Source organism: Otolemur garnettii, unplaced genomic scaffold (genome assembly GCF_000181295.1).
Source record: "Otolemur garnettii isolate 467f Iridium unplaced genomic scaffold, OtoGar3 scaffold00079, whole genome shotgun sequence".
Taxonomy (NCBI): Eukaryota; Metazoa; Chordata; class Mammalia; order Primates; family Galagidae; genus Otolemur; species Otolemur garnettii.
In genome coordinates, this window is record NW_003852474.1 from 5,180,574 (window position 1) to 5,198,329 (window position 17,756).

A 17,756-nucleotide genomic window follows, 5' to 3' on the forward strand; every position below is an offset into this window, starting at 1 on the left:
TGTATATTAATGCACAGGAGGCCAGAGAGAAGAGAAGGGAAGGAGGGAGGAAAGATAAATAGAACTGGAAAACTGGAGTCTAAGATTCAAGGTCAAATATGGGGGATAATGAGGATGGAAAATTAAATTGGGAAATAGTTTCAAACCCTAGGGCACATGGACACCTAATAAATGCCTGCTGTTCATGTCTCTGCTATTAAACTCTTTGTGGCTGTTTTGTTTGTAGTACTTGTTTTTAAATGAATATTCCAATTATAAAATAGATTGTAAGCCCATTGTTCACAGATTAATCCTACAATGCACATCACATCTATCATTGCCACTGATTAAATATATCAATGTTGTAATATATTTTATCCCTCTGTTGAAATACAGTTATTGTGTATCAAATATCAAAATCAAAATTGAATGCATTGACATGGGAGGGAGGGCAGATGGTGATCTCACCATATGGCCTCTGACGAGGTGTCCTTGTCAGTAAACTCAAGGGGCTGAGCTGGGGGAGCTTCAAAGGCCCCTTCTGGTTCTACTTGGATTGCAAGTTGCACATGCACATAATTAATGTAAATTACTGATCAACCACACTTGTGTTAAAATATATGGCATGGATCATTCTAGATAGAAAGTTCTTAGGAATCTTAGTGACTAATTCCTGGGGTGAATGGCGTCTCTCACTCACAATTATTCATCTGCAAAGTTACGTCCGCTAAGAACATGGCACCGCCTGGGAGTCTGCTCCCAGTCTTCAGAAAAAATTTCCTGCCTCTGTAGATAACATAGCTAATAGCTCCAGAAAAGCAAACTCAGCAGCTCTGTTCTGAACTTCAAAAATCCTCCTTTCACCATCACAGGGAAATAGACTCTTGAAAAACCCAGAAACAATAACACTATTTCCTTTGGAGCAAAGGACTGTGGGACTTGTCGTGTTCCCTGCTGTCTCCGCGGTCTGCTGTCCATCTGGACCCAGCTGCTAGGGACTCTTGCTCACTCTCCCCTCCGGATTCATACTCCTCATCCACCACGTGAAACAGTGGTTTGGGCCTTGAAGCTGCCCTCCTGCCTCCTCCCACAGCCCCTTCTTGGCTCGCATTTCTTTGATAACCAGAGTTGAATGCCTTCCCTCCTCCGTGTAGGCTCTTCATCGGGATCGCCTCTTGCATCCGCCGTCTTTTCTGAAGTGATCCTGTCTGAGAGGGTGTGCTAAACTTGATGAACGGAAGTCCTGGATCACTGCTATCGTCATCTAGGAAAACATCATGATAAGAAGGGCAAAAAACAAGACTTAAGATCAGAGTCAAGACTTAATCTCTAGATGACAAGAACTGAGAGTGAAGCAAAGCCCTTCCTCTGAGGACTTACACTCGACTTTGCTTATCAGCATGAACTTCCCTTTTCAAAGTTACTACCCGGAGCAGATGGGAGCACAGAAGCTGTACGTGCAATGTTATAAATAAATAGAAATGCATGGAAAATTGTGGATCCAGCCAGTTTTTCCCAGGTGGGTAAAATCAGACCAGTTGGCCATGGACGTAGACCATAGGGAGCCAATGTGCATTGCCTTGTCCAAAGCCAAATGGTAAATGGAAGGTGGCATGGCACAGCCAAATAAATATACACAGGGATGGTTATATCTTTGTTTTTAAATAAGTGGTTGCCAGAAAGCATTACATCTGAGTTTCATTTCTTTGACTTTGAAAAAGCCAGTCTTGGAGAAATGGGGACACAAAGGAACCACAGCAGAGGCCAGGGAATGACTGGGTGCTTTCCTTTCAAAGGGGTGAGCCAGTGAACAGTGGCTGGCCCTGATGCTGATGATCATGACAGGAACGAACGTCCATTCATTGAGTACTTATTATGTGGCAGTCACCGTGATCATCGGTTTATGTATCCGAAGGCCAATCCTTGTAATGGCCCTTTGAGATGAGTAAAATTGTGACCCTCATTTCATAAGTAAAGTGACTGAGGTTTCACAAGGTTAAGTGACATTCAGTGTCATCACACAGCTGGTGGAGACAGGAGTGGAGCTAGAGCAGAGCCTGTCCTGCTGAGAATCCTTCCCCTTTACATCCACTATGCACAGGTGGGCTGGGGCACATCTTGAGAGGAGAAGCCATCAGGTGTCTATGCAGCACTCACTCCCAAGCATCTTCCTAACCCCCAACCCATGCCTAAGGCCTTGCCTTTTCCCTACATCAATGTTCAGACATCTTCAAAGGAATATATTCTACATATCTCATTGATTCTCATTTTCTTGAAGTATTAACAAATTTGTTTTCCCTTTAATTAGTCTCCTGAGAGTTTAGGAATTTTCAGACTTTTATATTTACATCTGAAATCCATGGTCCTTCTTCCAACCTCTACTCCCTCCTACAAAAAACAAAAACAAAAGCCCACCAGTAGAACTAATGCACCCAAAGGTTTACATGTGACAAAAAGTGTTCAGAATGTGGGATATCAAAAAATCTTAAAATATCTTGTTGAAGAAAGTTTATCCAAAATGTGACCCAATTATCCTGAGAAGCTTGGAAGGTGCAGTGGGGGTAGAGGGTGGGGATTAACTACTTTTAATAAAGAAAACATTATTCAGTACACTTGTCCATTTTTTCCCATGACTTCCCTAGAATCTCTGCTCTGTGGTGGGGCTGGGACCAGAGTCCTTCCAGATCCTCTAGTGCTCTAAGCTCAATCTAAGAAAACAATGGCTGGTGGCTTCTGCCTCCAAGCCCTGTCCTTTCTCTCAGTTGGGCCATTCCTATGGAGCATGCGCTCTAGCCGGTTTCCTGACCACTTTCTGGATTATGGTAAGATGGGATCCAAGCACTAGGGAGGGGCTTGGGCATGTGACTTTCAAGATTTTACTCAATTAAATCTGCCCAAACTGTGAGGGAGAAGGTGGCCAGAAAGAGGGAACGCAGGAGGAAGGGTGGGGATGTGCTTTGTCCTTCTTTGTACAACCCTTCCCCACCTGAACACCCAGGCAGTGTGGTTCCAGGGACGGTGCCCAGCAAAATCTCATTATCTATTCTCCTACCTCCTACCTAAGAGGCTGAGCTTCTGGACCTGGGCACCCTGGGGAGAAAGGAGAAATACGGAAAGTTCTTCTGCTGCAGGCAGGGCAGAGCCTGACACGCTGCTTAGAGACCTAGACCTAGCATACAACTCTCCTCCCCACAACCCTCCACTTTTTTGTTTCATTATAGTAAAATATATACAACACAAAGTTGGCCATTGTAGCTCTGTTTACGGAACTGCAGTTCAGTGGCATGAAGTGCCTTCACATAGCTGTGTCGTCTTCACCACCATTCAACCCCAGAGCCTCCTCATCTCCCCCAAGCCACATGGATTTTAAGCAGCTCAGGGCATAGATGGGGTTTTGAGGAGAGATCTCTTAATTATAACACCACGTCAGCTCCAAAGTCTGGGAAAAGCATGTGCGGGCCCCCAAACTAGGGTGGAGCCCTCAGACATTCAGAGCAAGAGGAGTCCTGACCCAGGAGGGCCAGGGGAGAGCAAGGAAGGGACGTGTTCTCCCAGTCTCAGGCTGGACAGCCGTGGACTGCCTGCAGGACGAGACCCTCCTTAATACCCCATGGAGCCCCTCTGGTCATTGTCTGACCTTCTGATGCAGAAAGACTTCGGGTTTGAAGACAGAATGGATTCCCATAATCAATGGTGCCTTGATACATACTGAAGACTATCTCAGTCTCACTCTGATCATGATCACAATTCTTTAAAACATTTGAAGGAGAAGTGGAAACACAAGTGCCACATCATTACTTTTTCTTCTCAGAAATCAGTAAATTTGATGGCATCGTTTTAGTAAAATCTAATCAACTGTAGAGCATTCTGCTCATTTTTAAACTGTGGGCGATTACCACAACTTCAGTGAAGTGCCCCTTTCATTGTATTTCTTCAAGACAGGGGTTGGCAAATCATGACCTGTGGGCCCTATCTGGCCTGCTGCCTCCATATGGCCTGTGAACTACAAATGTCCAGTACATTTTTAAGTTAATCCACCTATCTCAGCTTCCCAGAGAGCTAGGATTATAGGCTGAGACAAATTAAAGGAAGATAATATTTTATGATAAGCAAAAATTATACAAAATTCAAATTTCACTGTCTGCAAATAAAACTCTGAATTTCACCCATGAAAGAAGTTGTTTTCTTCCTTTTCTCTGCATGTGAGTAACCTACATGATGTTACTGATTTTGCCTCTTGGCCCACAAACCCCCAAGCATTTACAGATGGTCATCTGCCTCTGCAGGAAGAGAATGCCAGTACCTGTGAATTCAGCAGCCCCGGAGTCTCCTCCTGCAGACTGAGGATGGCCGTAGGGAAAGGAGAGGTAACGGATATTTTTGGTGCCAGCCTGTAAGTAGCAAGCAGAAATAAAAAGCAGAATGAGCTCCTGCAATTAAGAGCTTCATGTAGCGAACAAAGTGAGAGAGCAGATCTACAGGGCGGCATCTTGTCTGGGTTACTGGCTTTCAGGTACTTTTGTTTCAGGAAAGCAGAACACGTCTGTCTTCCACATGGATTTCCTTTCCTTGTCATCAGAAGATGGACCATTACTTTGTGTTTTTATTTTTTTTTTTTTTTGAGACAGAGTCTCACTTTGTTGCCCTTAGTAGAGCGCTGTGGCGTCATAGCTCGCCGCAACCTCAAACTCCTGGACTCAAATGATCCTCTATTTTTATGAGACAGGGTCTCACTCTTGCTCAGACTTGTCTCGAACCCATGAGCTCAAGCAATACACCTGTCTCAGCCTCTCAGAGTGTTAGGATTGCAGGTGTGAGCTATCAGGCCCAGCCAGAAGAGAGACCAATGTCAACCTCTCAGAGCTACTCCTGTAGTCCCCCTGAGACTAGGGGGAGGCTAACATGCCAGTGGCCAGCCATCACTGACTCACCCTAAGGGTGGTGCCCCAGGAGCCAGTGCCTCGGGGGACCTACTGCCCTGGGCCCAGGGAGGCAGGTGTCTTGGCATCCCACCCTCTCGCTTTTATACCTCTCTGGCAACAAGGGAGCGTTTTATTTGTTTAAATATGGATGGTCATTCTCCTGAGGAGACCCTATTTTACCTGGACGGGCTCAAGCCCAGGTGATACCCCTCCGCACACTGAAGGAAGGTCCCCGGCATACCGGCTTTCCCCAGGGCAGGCTGTGGCCTTTCCTGCTCTCCCGGAACGTGTTCTGGCGGCGGATCAGGATCTCTTTAGCCTGCTTCTCACTTGTTTGGGGTTTGAGGTTGTATTTGTTGTAGGACGGGGTCTGTGGAGAGAACGGAATGTCACATACGGAAGGGCTGCCCCAGCTGTGGAAACATCCCGAAGCTAAGACTGCTGGAGCGGGCGGCACCCTGGAGTTCCCCGCTCTCAGGGCAGCGCTGTGGCTGTGGCTGGAGGCTGCGCCTTCTGCTCTGTTATCCTTGCAGCCGTCCCCCGAAGGGACCCACAGACTTGGCCCACCCCATACACACACTTCTTGCCCAGGTTGTATTTTTTATGCCAGGCCAGTGGTTCCTAGCGTTTGGATCTAATAAGACAGCTCTTCAAATTGAATCAATTTAGCTTTAGAAAATATCTTCCTTGTCCTTATCCCAGGCCAGTGAAAACCTGTCATGGACGGTAGGCTGACATGGGTCAGCCCTCAGACAGAAGGCAAAGTGCTTACCTGGAATTTCTTTTCCCCTTGCTGCTCACTCTGAGGTTTGGCAGTGAGTGCCCTACTTCCCCGGGGTCAGCAGGTGGCACACTGTGTACTCTAATAAACCACAAAGTCCTGCTGGGGGATGGCAGAGGAGTTGCGGGTGCTGCCTCTTCCCACTGATGGATGCTCTGACAGGGACAGTCAGTGCAGCTAAGCTTGAATGAGACAGAGCAAATGCTCTGTGTGCCAGGTGCTGTGGCAGGCACAAGATTGAAAAAGGAATAAACTAGAATTCCAGTCTTCAAAATGCTGGCTGTTCTGGAACTGGGAGACTGGGAGAATCCCCTGCCAGAGTCCCTGGACAACACGCCTACATTCCCTTGGGCTGTGTTAGTGAATAAAGTATTATATCTTCACCTTACCCAGGCCTGTGATTGAGGTGGGTGGAGAAAGGAAAAAAAAAAGGCTTTCAGTCTCCTGGGGAAATCAACCAAATAAAGATGTCAGGTTATTTGCTCAGGCAAGTGATTGGAGGCTGGGATCATCAGAGAATAGACAAAGGGTGCTTCTTCCTGTCTTGGATGGGAAAGGCTTGTTGTACTGAGCAGAGTCTTACAAGAGAGGTCTTGGGAGTAAATTCCAGTAAGAGGTAGCACAAGAGCTAAGACATGATCTGTAACTAACACGGGACTATATGAGGAGCCACTGCAAATGAGCCAGGAATGTGTGTGACCACAGGAAGACCAACTATGTATTTTATTTACAGTGTAGTAAGAGGTGACCGTGGAGGAGCAGGGAGGGCCTGGGGCCAGGCAGGGAGCAACCTGCAAGGAGCAAAGACTCCATCCTCCAGGTCCCATATCTCTTAGGTGGGGTGCACTGATGCCAAGGGGTATCACGAGATGAGCCACGCACAAGAAAAGAAAAATACTAATGCTTCTATTTCTGTTGATTTTCATCTCAGAAATACAAAGAGTTCAAGCTTTATTAATACTTAATCTATGGATTTAGAGTGGACCCTCTCTTGATCTATACGTGGTCAAGGAATCGTTGACAACTGTGTTCCCGTTGGATTCAGTGGCTTCCAGCTTACTGTTTATGTCTTAGTGTATATGTTCCTGAATGTCACGCTCTATTAACTAAATGAATCCTCATGAAATACACAATGGTCTAAGAGCAGTTCCAGAAAGAAGCCATAGCTGAAGGCCACGGGAGCAACGAGGATGCAGCAAAGATGACTTTGAACTTTGCCTAAGAAGGGCTCTTCATCAATCCACTTCCCACAAATGAACTGATCTCACAGGAATTTGGCCCCGTAAATTGAATTTTGATGACAGTTTGAAATACGGATTCTTGTCTATCATCATTGTCGACAGACCTTAAACTAAGTGCATTTTATGCACTACAATATTAAAAAGGATAGTACAACACTATCGCAGAAAGGATGTGACAGGTAAGAATCAAGAATACAGAGATAAACTTTTACAGTTTTCTATCAGTGTTGATGTTATGCAAAACTAAATCCAGCATGTGTGTATGTTTGTGTGCTTATATCTATGTGTGCATGCAGGAATTTCCTACACCCAGACTTGGGGCGTTGGGCTGTACTTCAAGGAACAGTTGGATATTAGTCTTCTGTTTCACCTCCCATCCCATAACTCAAGTGCTTCTCTATTTTTGCCTGCTTGCAGGGAGCATAGAAGATTCTAAGCCTGTGATATGTATGCAAATCTTTCCCTTTTCTCCTTCCATTTCTGCCCTTTTAGTGAAAGAGGGTTGTTATTGCTTGAAGTTTGCATTTCCTACTGCACCTTGGGTGCTACCAGAGTAGGAACTCTGCCCTACTCAGTACCATGTTCCTGATGCACAGCCCAGTCTACATTTTCATTACCTGCTTGCTGAAAGAAATTTAAATTGAATAAATGGCTTTCCTCCTTTGAAATTAGGTAGAAATTCCTAGAGTGATTTGATCACTTAAGGCCATCCCAGCAAATGTCCATCAATCTGTGACCTATTCTGGGAGTCTGGACTGGGGCAGTTTCTTCTAAGTCTAGAAAGTGTTTCTCAGTCCCCACTGTGTTCTAGAAAGCTTCCTTTGTGGCTGTCCCTTTGGGAACCTCCAGAGGTCAGTCCTTCAACCTCCCCACATGTGAAGATTCTGTCCTGGATGGGTTAGAATCCTGTCCTGGGCAGGACTTCAAACAGGAGGAGCTGGAGTCACCCCAGGGGCAGTAGACCCAGGGATCCCAGTTTAGTTTTGGATCAACCCTGCATTAAAATCACTATGGCTCGGAGGCCATCACTTAGTGGTTAGGGCACTGGCCACATGCACCAGGGCTGGTGGATTCAAAACCAGCCTAGCCTGCTAAACAACAATGACAACAACAAGAACAGCAAAAAATAGCCAGGCATTGTGGCGGGCACCTGTAGTCCCAGCTACTTGGGAGGCTGAGGCAGAGAATCACTTAAAACCAAGAATTTGAGGTTGCTGTGAGCTGTGACACTCTCCTAAGGGCAACATAGTGAGACTCTGTCTCAAAATAAATATATAAATAAAATAAAATAAAAATTAAAAAAATAAAATAAAATCACTAGAGTCAAGCCCTACACTCATCCTGCCCTGCCCTGAAGTGACTCCTGATGCTCAAGGCAGGCTTCTTCCTAGACATGGACAGTGAGATACGCCCCCAGTCCCAGGCCTGCACCTGCCTCCCAAGCTAAAATGCCCTAGATGGCTGACACACACCCCTTTTGACATTCTTCAAAAATGTAGATTGTCCACTAGAAACAGGAGGATGTATATTTGTCCTGAGTTGCATTTTCGAGTGATTTTTCTTTCAAGAGAACAAAAGAACTATGGTGGGAGAGAGGACTCTTGTGACCTTTCTAAAGCATGGTCAGGAAGCAAGGACAGAAAGGACAGGAACCTCAAAGTAGCTGACATAAACCTTCTGTTCATTAATTATGTTTCCCCCCATTTAATTCACACAGTGCTAAGCAACAAACTCTTTAAATGAAAACAGGCCTGCATACTCAAATTCGGGGGCAACAAGGATGAGAGAGACCATAAAATTTAGAAGAGAGAACTCTGGAAGGCTGATTCAACAGGACATATGGAACAAATTTAAAAAGAGGCTATCGGAAAACCTGAGTCTAAGAAAGAAAAAAAAGATGAGCAGTTGACCTTATTTTAGACTGGGTTGGAGTTCTAGGATCTCTGTCTTAATTTCTAGACCTTTCCCTAAATTTGACCTTTATCAGCATGGAGAAACAGCTGAATACCAGGTACGTGGTACCACTGGGGCCCTGGCCCTCACTGATCTAGCCACATTCTTCAAACCAGGAAGTTCTTATCTATTTATCTCAGGCAGGATGTGATAGTCTTACTGAAACAGTTTCACTTGGAATGATTTGAGAGCCATGGAATTTTACTCTAAGCCGTGCTATGATTGATGCTGACCTATATCGTCCTTCAGCTGGGGCTGACCCTTTCAATGACATCTGTGCCTTAATCATTGACCTTTCTGCAACGGGAAGCCAAACCATTCACTTTCACTGGATGATACATCTGGAATCAAGGAAAGAGCACCGGGTAGGTGGTCCAAAGACCTATGTTGCTAACGTGAATTTGTTTCGTGAGCTTGAACAAGTCACATAACCAACGCCACTAATCCAAGTATCTTCTATTTGAAAACGAGAGAGAGAGAACACCAAATTCTAATGACTAGAACACCAGGGAGTGTCATATTTGAAAATGAGAAGCTTTAAGTACATGATGTTTTTTTAGTCCCACTAAGACTCTGAAAGATCCTCCCAGTAAGTTCGCTTATAATCATACCCAAGAATTAGGATGGACAATCAAATCATCAAACCTGGAAAAACTCCTAATTAGATAACACAAGTTTAAATATAATTTGGCTAAATGAAAGTTTCGGAAGAATTCATCAATTGCCCTGAAAAATGTTCTTGGCATGCACTTCGGTTCAGTTCCCCAGGACAGTACAGATTCTATTTTATTTTCAATCCGTACTGTCCTGGGGAACTGAACCAAAGTGTATACCAAGGGTGTCTCTTTTTATTCAGGCTTTCAGCACTATAGTCGTGATATTCTAACCTAAGCCATCTCAGCTTTTTAACATTTGTTATATATAGTCAGCTCCACTGTGGTCAGTGTGCAGGTACCTACCATGTTTGTTGTGCAGTGGACCAGCTCTATGCCAGCTGCTCTGGAAAGCACCAGGCTGCAGGGCTAGGGCAGCCTGCCCCCTAGGGACGGCAACTGGATTTGCATTTCTTTTTATGCCACAGGTGACAATTTGGCTCAGAAACAGGACTATTAACTTTCAGTGTTCAGCAAGAGGCTGCTTTAGAGAAGACAATGGGAACAAGAGCAGATTCCTGTAGGATGTTTCCAAGACAGGCAATAGCGACAAAGCAGATTGATCATACACACCCTCTGTCGAACTTGGTACATGTTGCGTGTCAGAATGTCCCTCATGGACTCCACATCTTCAGGGGAAAGCCTTTTGATTCCTTGTATTCTCTGCGCCCTGGAAACATCATTCAATAAATAAAAGAAAGCATTATTCTACATCTTGGCAAGAGTTGCCACAAAAATATCAATGAGCCTTCTGTCGTAAAAGTAGAAACCCTAAGTTCCAGAAACCTGTTTTACGTCATTTTTCCTATTGTTTTAGTAAGTTGATTTGAAATGTCAGAATACGTGTCTTGGCTTCAAGTGTTAAAAATACTGTCCCTTTGCCTATGTTTTTTTTTTAAGGTGGTGATGAACAAATTAGTTTGTTTTTTATAATCTGTTATGAATTGACATTTGTAAAATACAATAAAATAAATTATTAGAAAATAATACCATTATGATGCAATCCAAATGTTTTGCTATTCAATGAAACACAAATGAAGTTACTCAGTTGGGGATAGGTGATGAACAGTTTACAGCCCAATACCATCTGCAGACCGCGTTGTGAGCTGCACTGATCCGACAGGGTATTGAATTTCATGAGTACATTTATCTTGGAATGGTACCTTTAGAGATTTTATCTTTAGTAAGGAATAATTTAAGAAACTAGAATCACATTCTGCAAAGGGAATTAGACCATGTACACTGCAGAGTCAGCCCAGCCCTGCGACATTGGACACCATGAACCCTCCTGCCCCCAGAAGGGGTAAAAAACCAGGTTATGCATGCCCAGGTTAGCAGTCAATACACAATTGTCCTCTGGGATTTCAAAGCTATGACATTGCTATGGGAAGAATTCTCATGTGACAACCGTATTTGATTACAATCTAGTGGCAGTAATTTTTAATACCTTTTTATTACATGAATAATATATCTTCCCTGTAGAACATAAAAACATAAAAAGAGAGAGAAAATTAAGGGTAATTTAATGTGGTCACCTTCCTTAATATGTTGGTACCACATGCAAACCTTGTGGGTTCTTTTTGGTTTGCTTGTTTTTTCTGGCTGCAGGTCTCTTGAATGCATAAGAGCACTGAAGGCTTTGATATCTGCTTGCATTTATTCTTAAGATAATTGATCACATAGATGAGTAATTATTGGTTTTAAATAATTACTCAGGCCAACTTTTATGTATTTTTTTCCAAGACATTAGTAGCAATATAGCCATAAATGCCAAGGACATTTTGAAAGTATTATACAGTTGGTGAAAGATTTTAAAGAACTTGTTCATTGGATATCACAGTATGCCAGAACTTTATTTAGCAATGCTGTCTGTTGAGTAACAAATGCCCTTTCTATAAACCTATTGAAATCAGAGCTTTTGTATCTTAAAGCTGAAGATGTAACTTCTCTTATTGCCATTTAGTTACCACCCTTGGTAATCTAAATACTATTATCAGAGCATTTCCACCTAACTCTTTAAATGTCCTTCAAATAAAATTTCCTCTGATTTAAATGTCTTCACCCTCCCCTACAATCTGAACACTTTTTTTTTAATATGGTGGTTATGACATATTACTAAGAAGAAATAATAGCTAGTCAAATAGTTCGATTTACTGTGTTCATAATAAAACAACAAAATAGGAAAAATCATTGATACAAGGAAGTTAAACTCAATACAGCAGGAGATCTAACTGGGCGCTCTTCTCCATTTATAATTGATTGCTTTGGGAAAGACCGACTTCATTAAAATCTATCTAGGCTGTGGGTTGCAATGAATACTACACGTATCCCAAAGGCCTTGTCTCCCACTGAGTTATATATCGAGAAGCCACAGCGACACAATGACATAGAGTCAGGACTAACTTGTGCAAGGTGATACCTGGAGTTTTCTTCATGCCACTTAATTAGTGAAATCATCCCTGAAATGCTCATATCGCAAGCCTGGGAAAGATAAAATCCTTAGAAAACTGAATGGGTAATAATTCCTATGTCAACGGAGTCAAATTATTAACTGACAGACTCTTGTCATTGGAACACTCATCCATTATCCATAAAGGAAATCTCCATCACCTTCTATGAAAGTTCTGTGGTGCTTACTTCAGTAGCACAAATACTAAAATTTAAATGAAACAGAGAAAATCGGCAAATTTTTCAAATAAATTTTTTTTTACAAAAATACAAGTTCTATGGTAATTCATGTTTACTGAAATCAAACTGGGAAACCATGAACCTAAAAGTATTTGAATTAAAGGTTCACACGTAGGTAAAAGCAAAGGACTTATATAGAATCAACATCAGGCACTGTGTTGTAGACAGTGCTGGTGGTAGCGCTCTCCTGAAGGTCAAAGAATTTGGAAACCCAAACCTTTTGTAGAACAATTGCTTAAACTTCTAAAGAAAAAAGTATATGTGCATTTTGTTGTTATCTCATGCAGAATAATAAAAAGTGAGCTGAGTACACACTTCTTCTTCCTATTATTGTATGAAGGTTTGTTTTTTAAGAAATTAGCTGCTTTGATCTTAGGAGAGGAATTCCTTTTTGCTTGACGTCCTCCAGATTTCTGATGAGATCAAATAAGTGCAATTTAAATGCTAAACTTGTATTAAACATCAGCTATTAAAAAAAAATCTCTTCTAGGATTATATAGTGCCAACCTATTCCATTAGGATATTTTATTTCTAAGCTTGAGAGCAGCCAGGAGTGAGCTTAAATATTCTATCACTGAGCTTTTGATTAGAATATTTTTTTGTTATTCATTCTAACCTGCAGAGATTCAAAGTGTATTTCTAAAAAAACCAAAAAAAAAAAAACAAAAAACCCCAAAACAAAACTCTTCTCCACATCTGTTAACTAATTGATTTGGGGTATAGGAAGAAAATACTTATCTCTTACCTAAGTAAGCTCTCTTACTAATCGTGAATCTAAGTTTAAAGAAATGATTGACTCAACTGGTGAGTCCCCTTCAAATAAAGCCGGTTTAAATATTGCCTTGAGGTCAGGTCAGCAATCAGGGCAATTGCTTATAGCTGGGACAATAGAATACAGCAATTCAAAATATGCTTTACTGCTTGATAGACTGATTCTCATTTGAGATAAGTGCCCTACATTCCTAGACCAAGTGCTCACATAAATAGTAAGCAAAGAAATTGAGGAAGTCTCTAATGGGCTAAACTGCCTGAATCAGTCCAGGCCCCTCCACTACATTAACTGAAATTCACCCTTCAGTGGGAAGGGCAGATGGGAGGAGACCGCATAGAGAGCTATGCTTGATGGTCATTTGTTTGTATGACCCTGTATATGAGTGTCAGGACCCTACTAGAGTATGGTGTTGAGGGCAAGGCCCGTGTCACTTCACAGTGCTTGGCACATAAGCACATAGTAGATATCTACTAAATGGGACTGGATTTATAGTGTAAAATGCAAGTTGGTGGGTGCCCAAAAGCTCAGTAACTAAGATAAGTAAGATTTTAATACATTTTTTTAAGAAAAATAAATGGCAATACAAAAAAATCATCAGTGAATAAAATATCAGCATCTTAAATAAAAATAGGATCAGGAATTGTGATGTCTCCTTTGGGACCTCCTCTGCCATGGGCTCCACGATGGCTCAGCAGGGCATTGCAATATATTAATAGATTTGTTAACATTTCCCCATTTTAGTATCAGAAGCTTCCTTAAAGCCATGTAATGGGCAGAATCAAAACAATCAAACAAATCACAAAAAACGATCTCACTGAGAAATAAGGCAGAAAGCTTGTAACTGAGCTGTCCTCAAGGATGCTAGTGGAGGAGGCCATGTAAGAAAGGCCAGGGTGTTTCTGATTCATTAGCAGATAAAGGACGAAGGTGTTATCTGAGAAATAACACTCAGGCAATAGTGACAATTTTATTGCCACCTATTCTTAGCTCTTCTCTCAATTTGCTTTCCAATGTGAGGATATAACTGAAGCTCATGATCAAGTGTCTTTACCTGCTGAAGACAACAGGATGGAGGGAAGCTGTGTTCCTCATTTTAAATATATGTTGTGATTAATTTTTCCAATTTATAAGCCACTCTTGGAAGAAAATTAGCATCTTTGAATCAGAGTCTCACTCAGTGGCCCTGGGGTTGAGCATCATGGCGTCATAGCTCACTGCAACCTCAAATTCTTGGGCTCAAGTGATCCTCTTGCCTCAGCCTCCTGAGTAGCTGGGACTACAGATGTGTACCACAGTGTCTGGCTATATTTTTGAGACAAGGTCTCGCTCTTGCTCAGGCTGGTCCTGAACTCATAAGCTCAGGCAATCCACCTGCCTCAGACTCCCAAAGTGCTAGGATTACAGGTGTGAGCTACCGTGCAGGGCCTGAATTAATTCTTTTGACATTAAAGCAGCTCTTGCTAAATGTCAGAGTTAAAACAGTTTTACCATAGAAACACTCATCAACCAGTGAACAGATTAACAAATTATGGTATATGTATATCACGGAATATATTCAGCCATAAAAAGATGGAGATTTTACATCTTTTTTGTTACCCTGGATGGAGTTAGAACACATTCTTCTTACTACAGCACCTCAAGAATGGAAAAAAAAAAAAGTATCCAGTGTCCTCAGTACTAATATGAAACCAAAATATAAACACTTACATACTCATATGAATGATAAAACAGAAATATATCTAGCAAGGGGGAGGGGTGAGGTGGGAGACGGGAGGGGAAGAGAGGAGGGCGATTGGTGGGGGGAGGGAGGACATTTGGTGAGATCTCACCTAATGTGCACAATGTCAGGGTGTATTTCAAAATAACTAAGAGTAAATTTTAAATGTCTTGCCACAAAAAATCAGTGAGATGATGGCTGTGTTTATTAGTTTGATTTAAGCTTTCTACACTGTATATCAGATTATTACACTGTACCCCATAAATGTATTATGCAGTTGTGATTTTAATTAAAAATTAATAAAAAAGTAAAAATTAATAAAAAATATATATAAAGTTAAAAAAAACAGCTTTAATGTGAGGTACCACTGTAGGAAGACTGGAGTTAACAACAATATGTTACAAAGTTTCAAATACCTAAAAGGAGGATATTGAACCTTCCCAACACAAATAAATAATAAATGTTTGAGATGATGGGTATGCTAACTGCCCTGATCTAACCACTGCATATTACATATATTAAAACATCACTATGTACTCTATGAATATGTACAAATATTACTTGTCCATTAAAAAAAGTCAAAAGGAGAAAAAAAGAAAGAAATGAAACAAAAAAAATATTATTTGGTCAGCTGCTGGGACAATTGGTAACCAGGTGTTCTAATAAACACACCATGTCTCCCTAAAAATCATCTTGTAGTGATGGATTTATAGACTGGTATACACCCTCCCTATCCCCCCCTCCATGCCAACTCACCGGGATCCTCTGTTCAACTCCTTGCTCCTATTCTAAGCTGTTCTCACATGACCTCCAGGTAAATCTCACAATCAAACATTTGCCATAAGTGCATTACAGACACAGCTTTCTCTTTAAATAGTCCACCAACTATCACACCTCTTGCTACCATCACGTATGCCCAAATATTAAAACATACATTAAATAGCCCACCAACTATCACATCTCTTGTTACCATCACTTATGCCCGAATCCAAGTAAGCATCTGTGAAGGGGAACTCATCTCTCACATAAAAGAGGACGAGGAATGACTTGTGGGAGGAAACAAGGGTAGGAAAGGAGGAAGACACCAACAGGGGGTAAAGGGAGAGATCTCTAGTCAGGAGGAAAAGGAGAAAGTCTTTTGGAATAGGTTGTAGTTCTATACATTACCTTGCCCCTCCCTCCCAAAGAAGGCACCATAAACTCCAAGCAGGCAAATTTTACTAGAAAGTAATTTTCAGAAACGAGGTGAAACCCGTAGAAACATGTTCAACCTTGACCGGTGAAACCAGGTCAAGCCATAAAATGCCAAGATTTAGATTATATATTTTTCATGATTGCTTCCTCCTATTTCTGCCTCTTCATTCCTGGTATTAGTTTTATTTTTTTATTTTTTTGAGACAGAGCCTCAAGCTGTTGCCCTGGGTAGAGTGCTGTGGCATCACAGCTCATAGCAACCTCCAACTCCTGGGCTCAGGTGAGTCTCCTGCCTCCACCTCCCAAGTAGCTGGGACTACAGGCACCTGCCACAACGCCTGGCTATTTTTTGGTTGCAGTCGTCATTGTTGTTTGACGCGCACAGGATGGATTGGAACCTGCCAGCTCAGGTGTATGTGGTAGTATTAGTTTTAAATGGAACAACGCACTCAGGCCTGCTGGAATTCTGATGAATGACTAGGTCACAGAGCACACAGGACTTACTGCTGGGGCACAGAGAAAGCTGTAGAGCTCAGGATCCCAGTCTCTACCATCTCAATGGCCTGCTTCATTTCCAGCTTCTTGTACAAAGAAACAATGCTTGATTTTGGAAGATTCTTTCGGATTAGGATTTTCCTCAAGTATCTATGATCAAACTTCTTAAACCTAAAAATGAAAACCAACATGTTGGAAATCTTTAATTTCTATATGTGTTATGGAAGTACACATTTTTTTCTTAAACCACTCACTATTTAACTTAAAAAAGAATACATTGGGACAGTGCCTGGAATTCATAGCATTTGAATACTTTTAAAAAAATTCATAGTATTTATGCATTAAAAAAAAAAATAAAGAATAGCCTACTGGCCTGCATACATTGAAAATCAACTCAACAAAAGGAAGGGACAAGCTGCAATCAGGGCAAAAACTGTGCGTAAGGGAGGCGCGGGGGAGGCCCAGCCCAGCTCAGCTCCGATTGTAAGGGAAGAAAGGAGGGGGCTGAGGCTTTTGAACAAGTGTTCCATTCTAATAGCTCCTAACAGTGGCAGCTGCACTTACAGTAATACTGGCCTATTCAACCAGAACCCAATAAGTTTAAATGGCCCGGTAGTTACAGTAGTTTTGCCCCATTATGCTGCAGATCATTTTGAATCCTGCCAATTAAGGGGGAGAAAAATAAAAAACCCCACATACGTCCCAACAGCATGAATGGTGGAGCCTCTGAATAGGCGAGACACTGATGGCCCCGACTATTGTAAGGAACCTTTGGGCGACCCAGTGGGCTGAGCTCCGCATGTGCGCGTGGTGCCTTCCGAGTCGGCCATTTGTTTGCAGTTGGAATTTTCATCACTTCCAATCATTTTACATTCAGAGAGTAGTTTTATTTTCTGGAAGGGAATATAAATTCCTGGGCTGCTGGCATGCTGTCTGGAGACTGATTTCCCAGACTGGGGGGTCAGGACTCTGCAGCAGCTAGTCCCCTCCAGGGTTAGTGAGTGCCTAAGAGGACTTGGGGGTCTGTTTGGTTCAGACCAGACCTACCACTGCTCTGATGGGGTCACACTCAGCCTTCTGGCATTCTGCCCTTCTGCATGAGAGGCCACAGTTCCTATTTCTCAGGCCGCCTTCCAGCCTTTTCTGGCCTTCTCACCAGGCTCACCTGGACTGTGTCCTGTTCTGCTCTGAAGGCTACCACTGCCGTAGCCTCCTGGTGGCTCTGTGTCTCCTAATGTACAGAGTCGCAGCTCAGAGCCCTCCGAATCCCAACTGCTTTTCTGCCTGCCCTCCTGACTGCGTCCTCTCAGCCTCCTCCCACACTTTCTTTTCTCAACCTGACCTCTGAGAGGGAGAGCATC

General features: G+C 42.5%; 1 protein-coding gene across 1 annotated transcript in view; it reads right to left on the reverse strand.

The window, feature by feature from the left end:
• Nucleotides 1-887: 887 nt before the first annotated feature.
• The window catches only part of SLC9A4 (solute carrier family 9 member A4), a 54,681-nt gene continuing 37,812 nt past the window's right edge, over nucleotides 888-17,756 (reverse strand). Inside the window, exons 8-12 of the mRNA XM_003794323.1 lie at nucleotides 16,405-16,566; nucleotides 10,103-10,199; nucleotides 5,143-5,271; nucleotides 4,283-4,370; nucleotides 888-1,243 (exon numbers count right to left, since the gene is read on the reverse strand). Of these exons, the coding sequence (XP_003794371.1) occupies nucleotides 888-1,243; nucleotides 4,283-4,370; nucleotides 5,143-5,271; nucleotides 10,103-10,199; nucleotides 16,405-16,566 (832 nt within the window). The remainder of the gene's footprint in view (nucleotides 1,244-4,282; nucleotides 4,371-5,142; nucleotides 5,272-10,102; nucleotides 10,200-16,404; nucleotides 16,567-17,756) is intronic.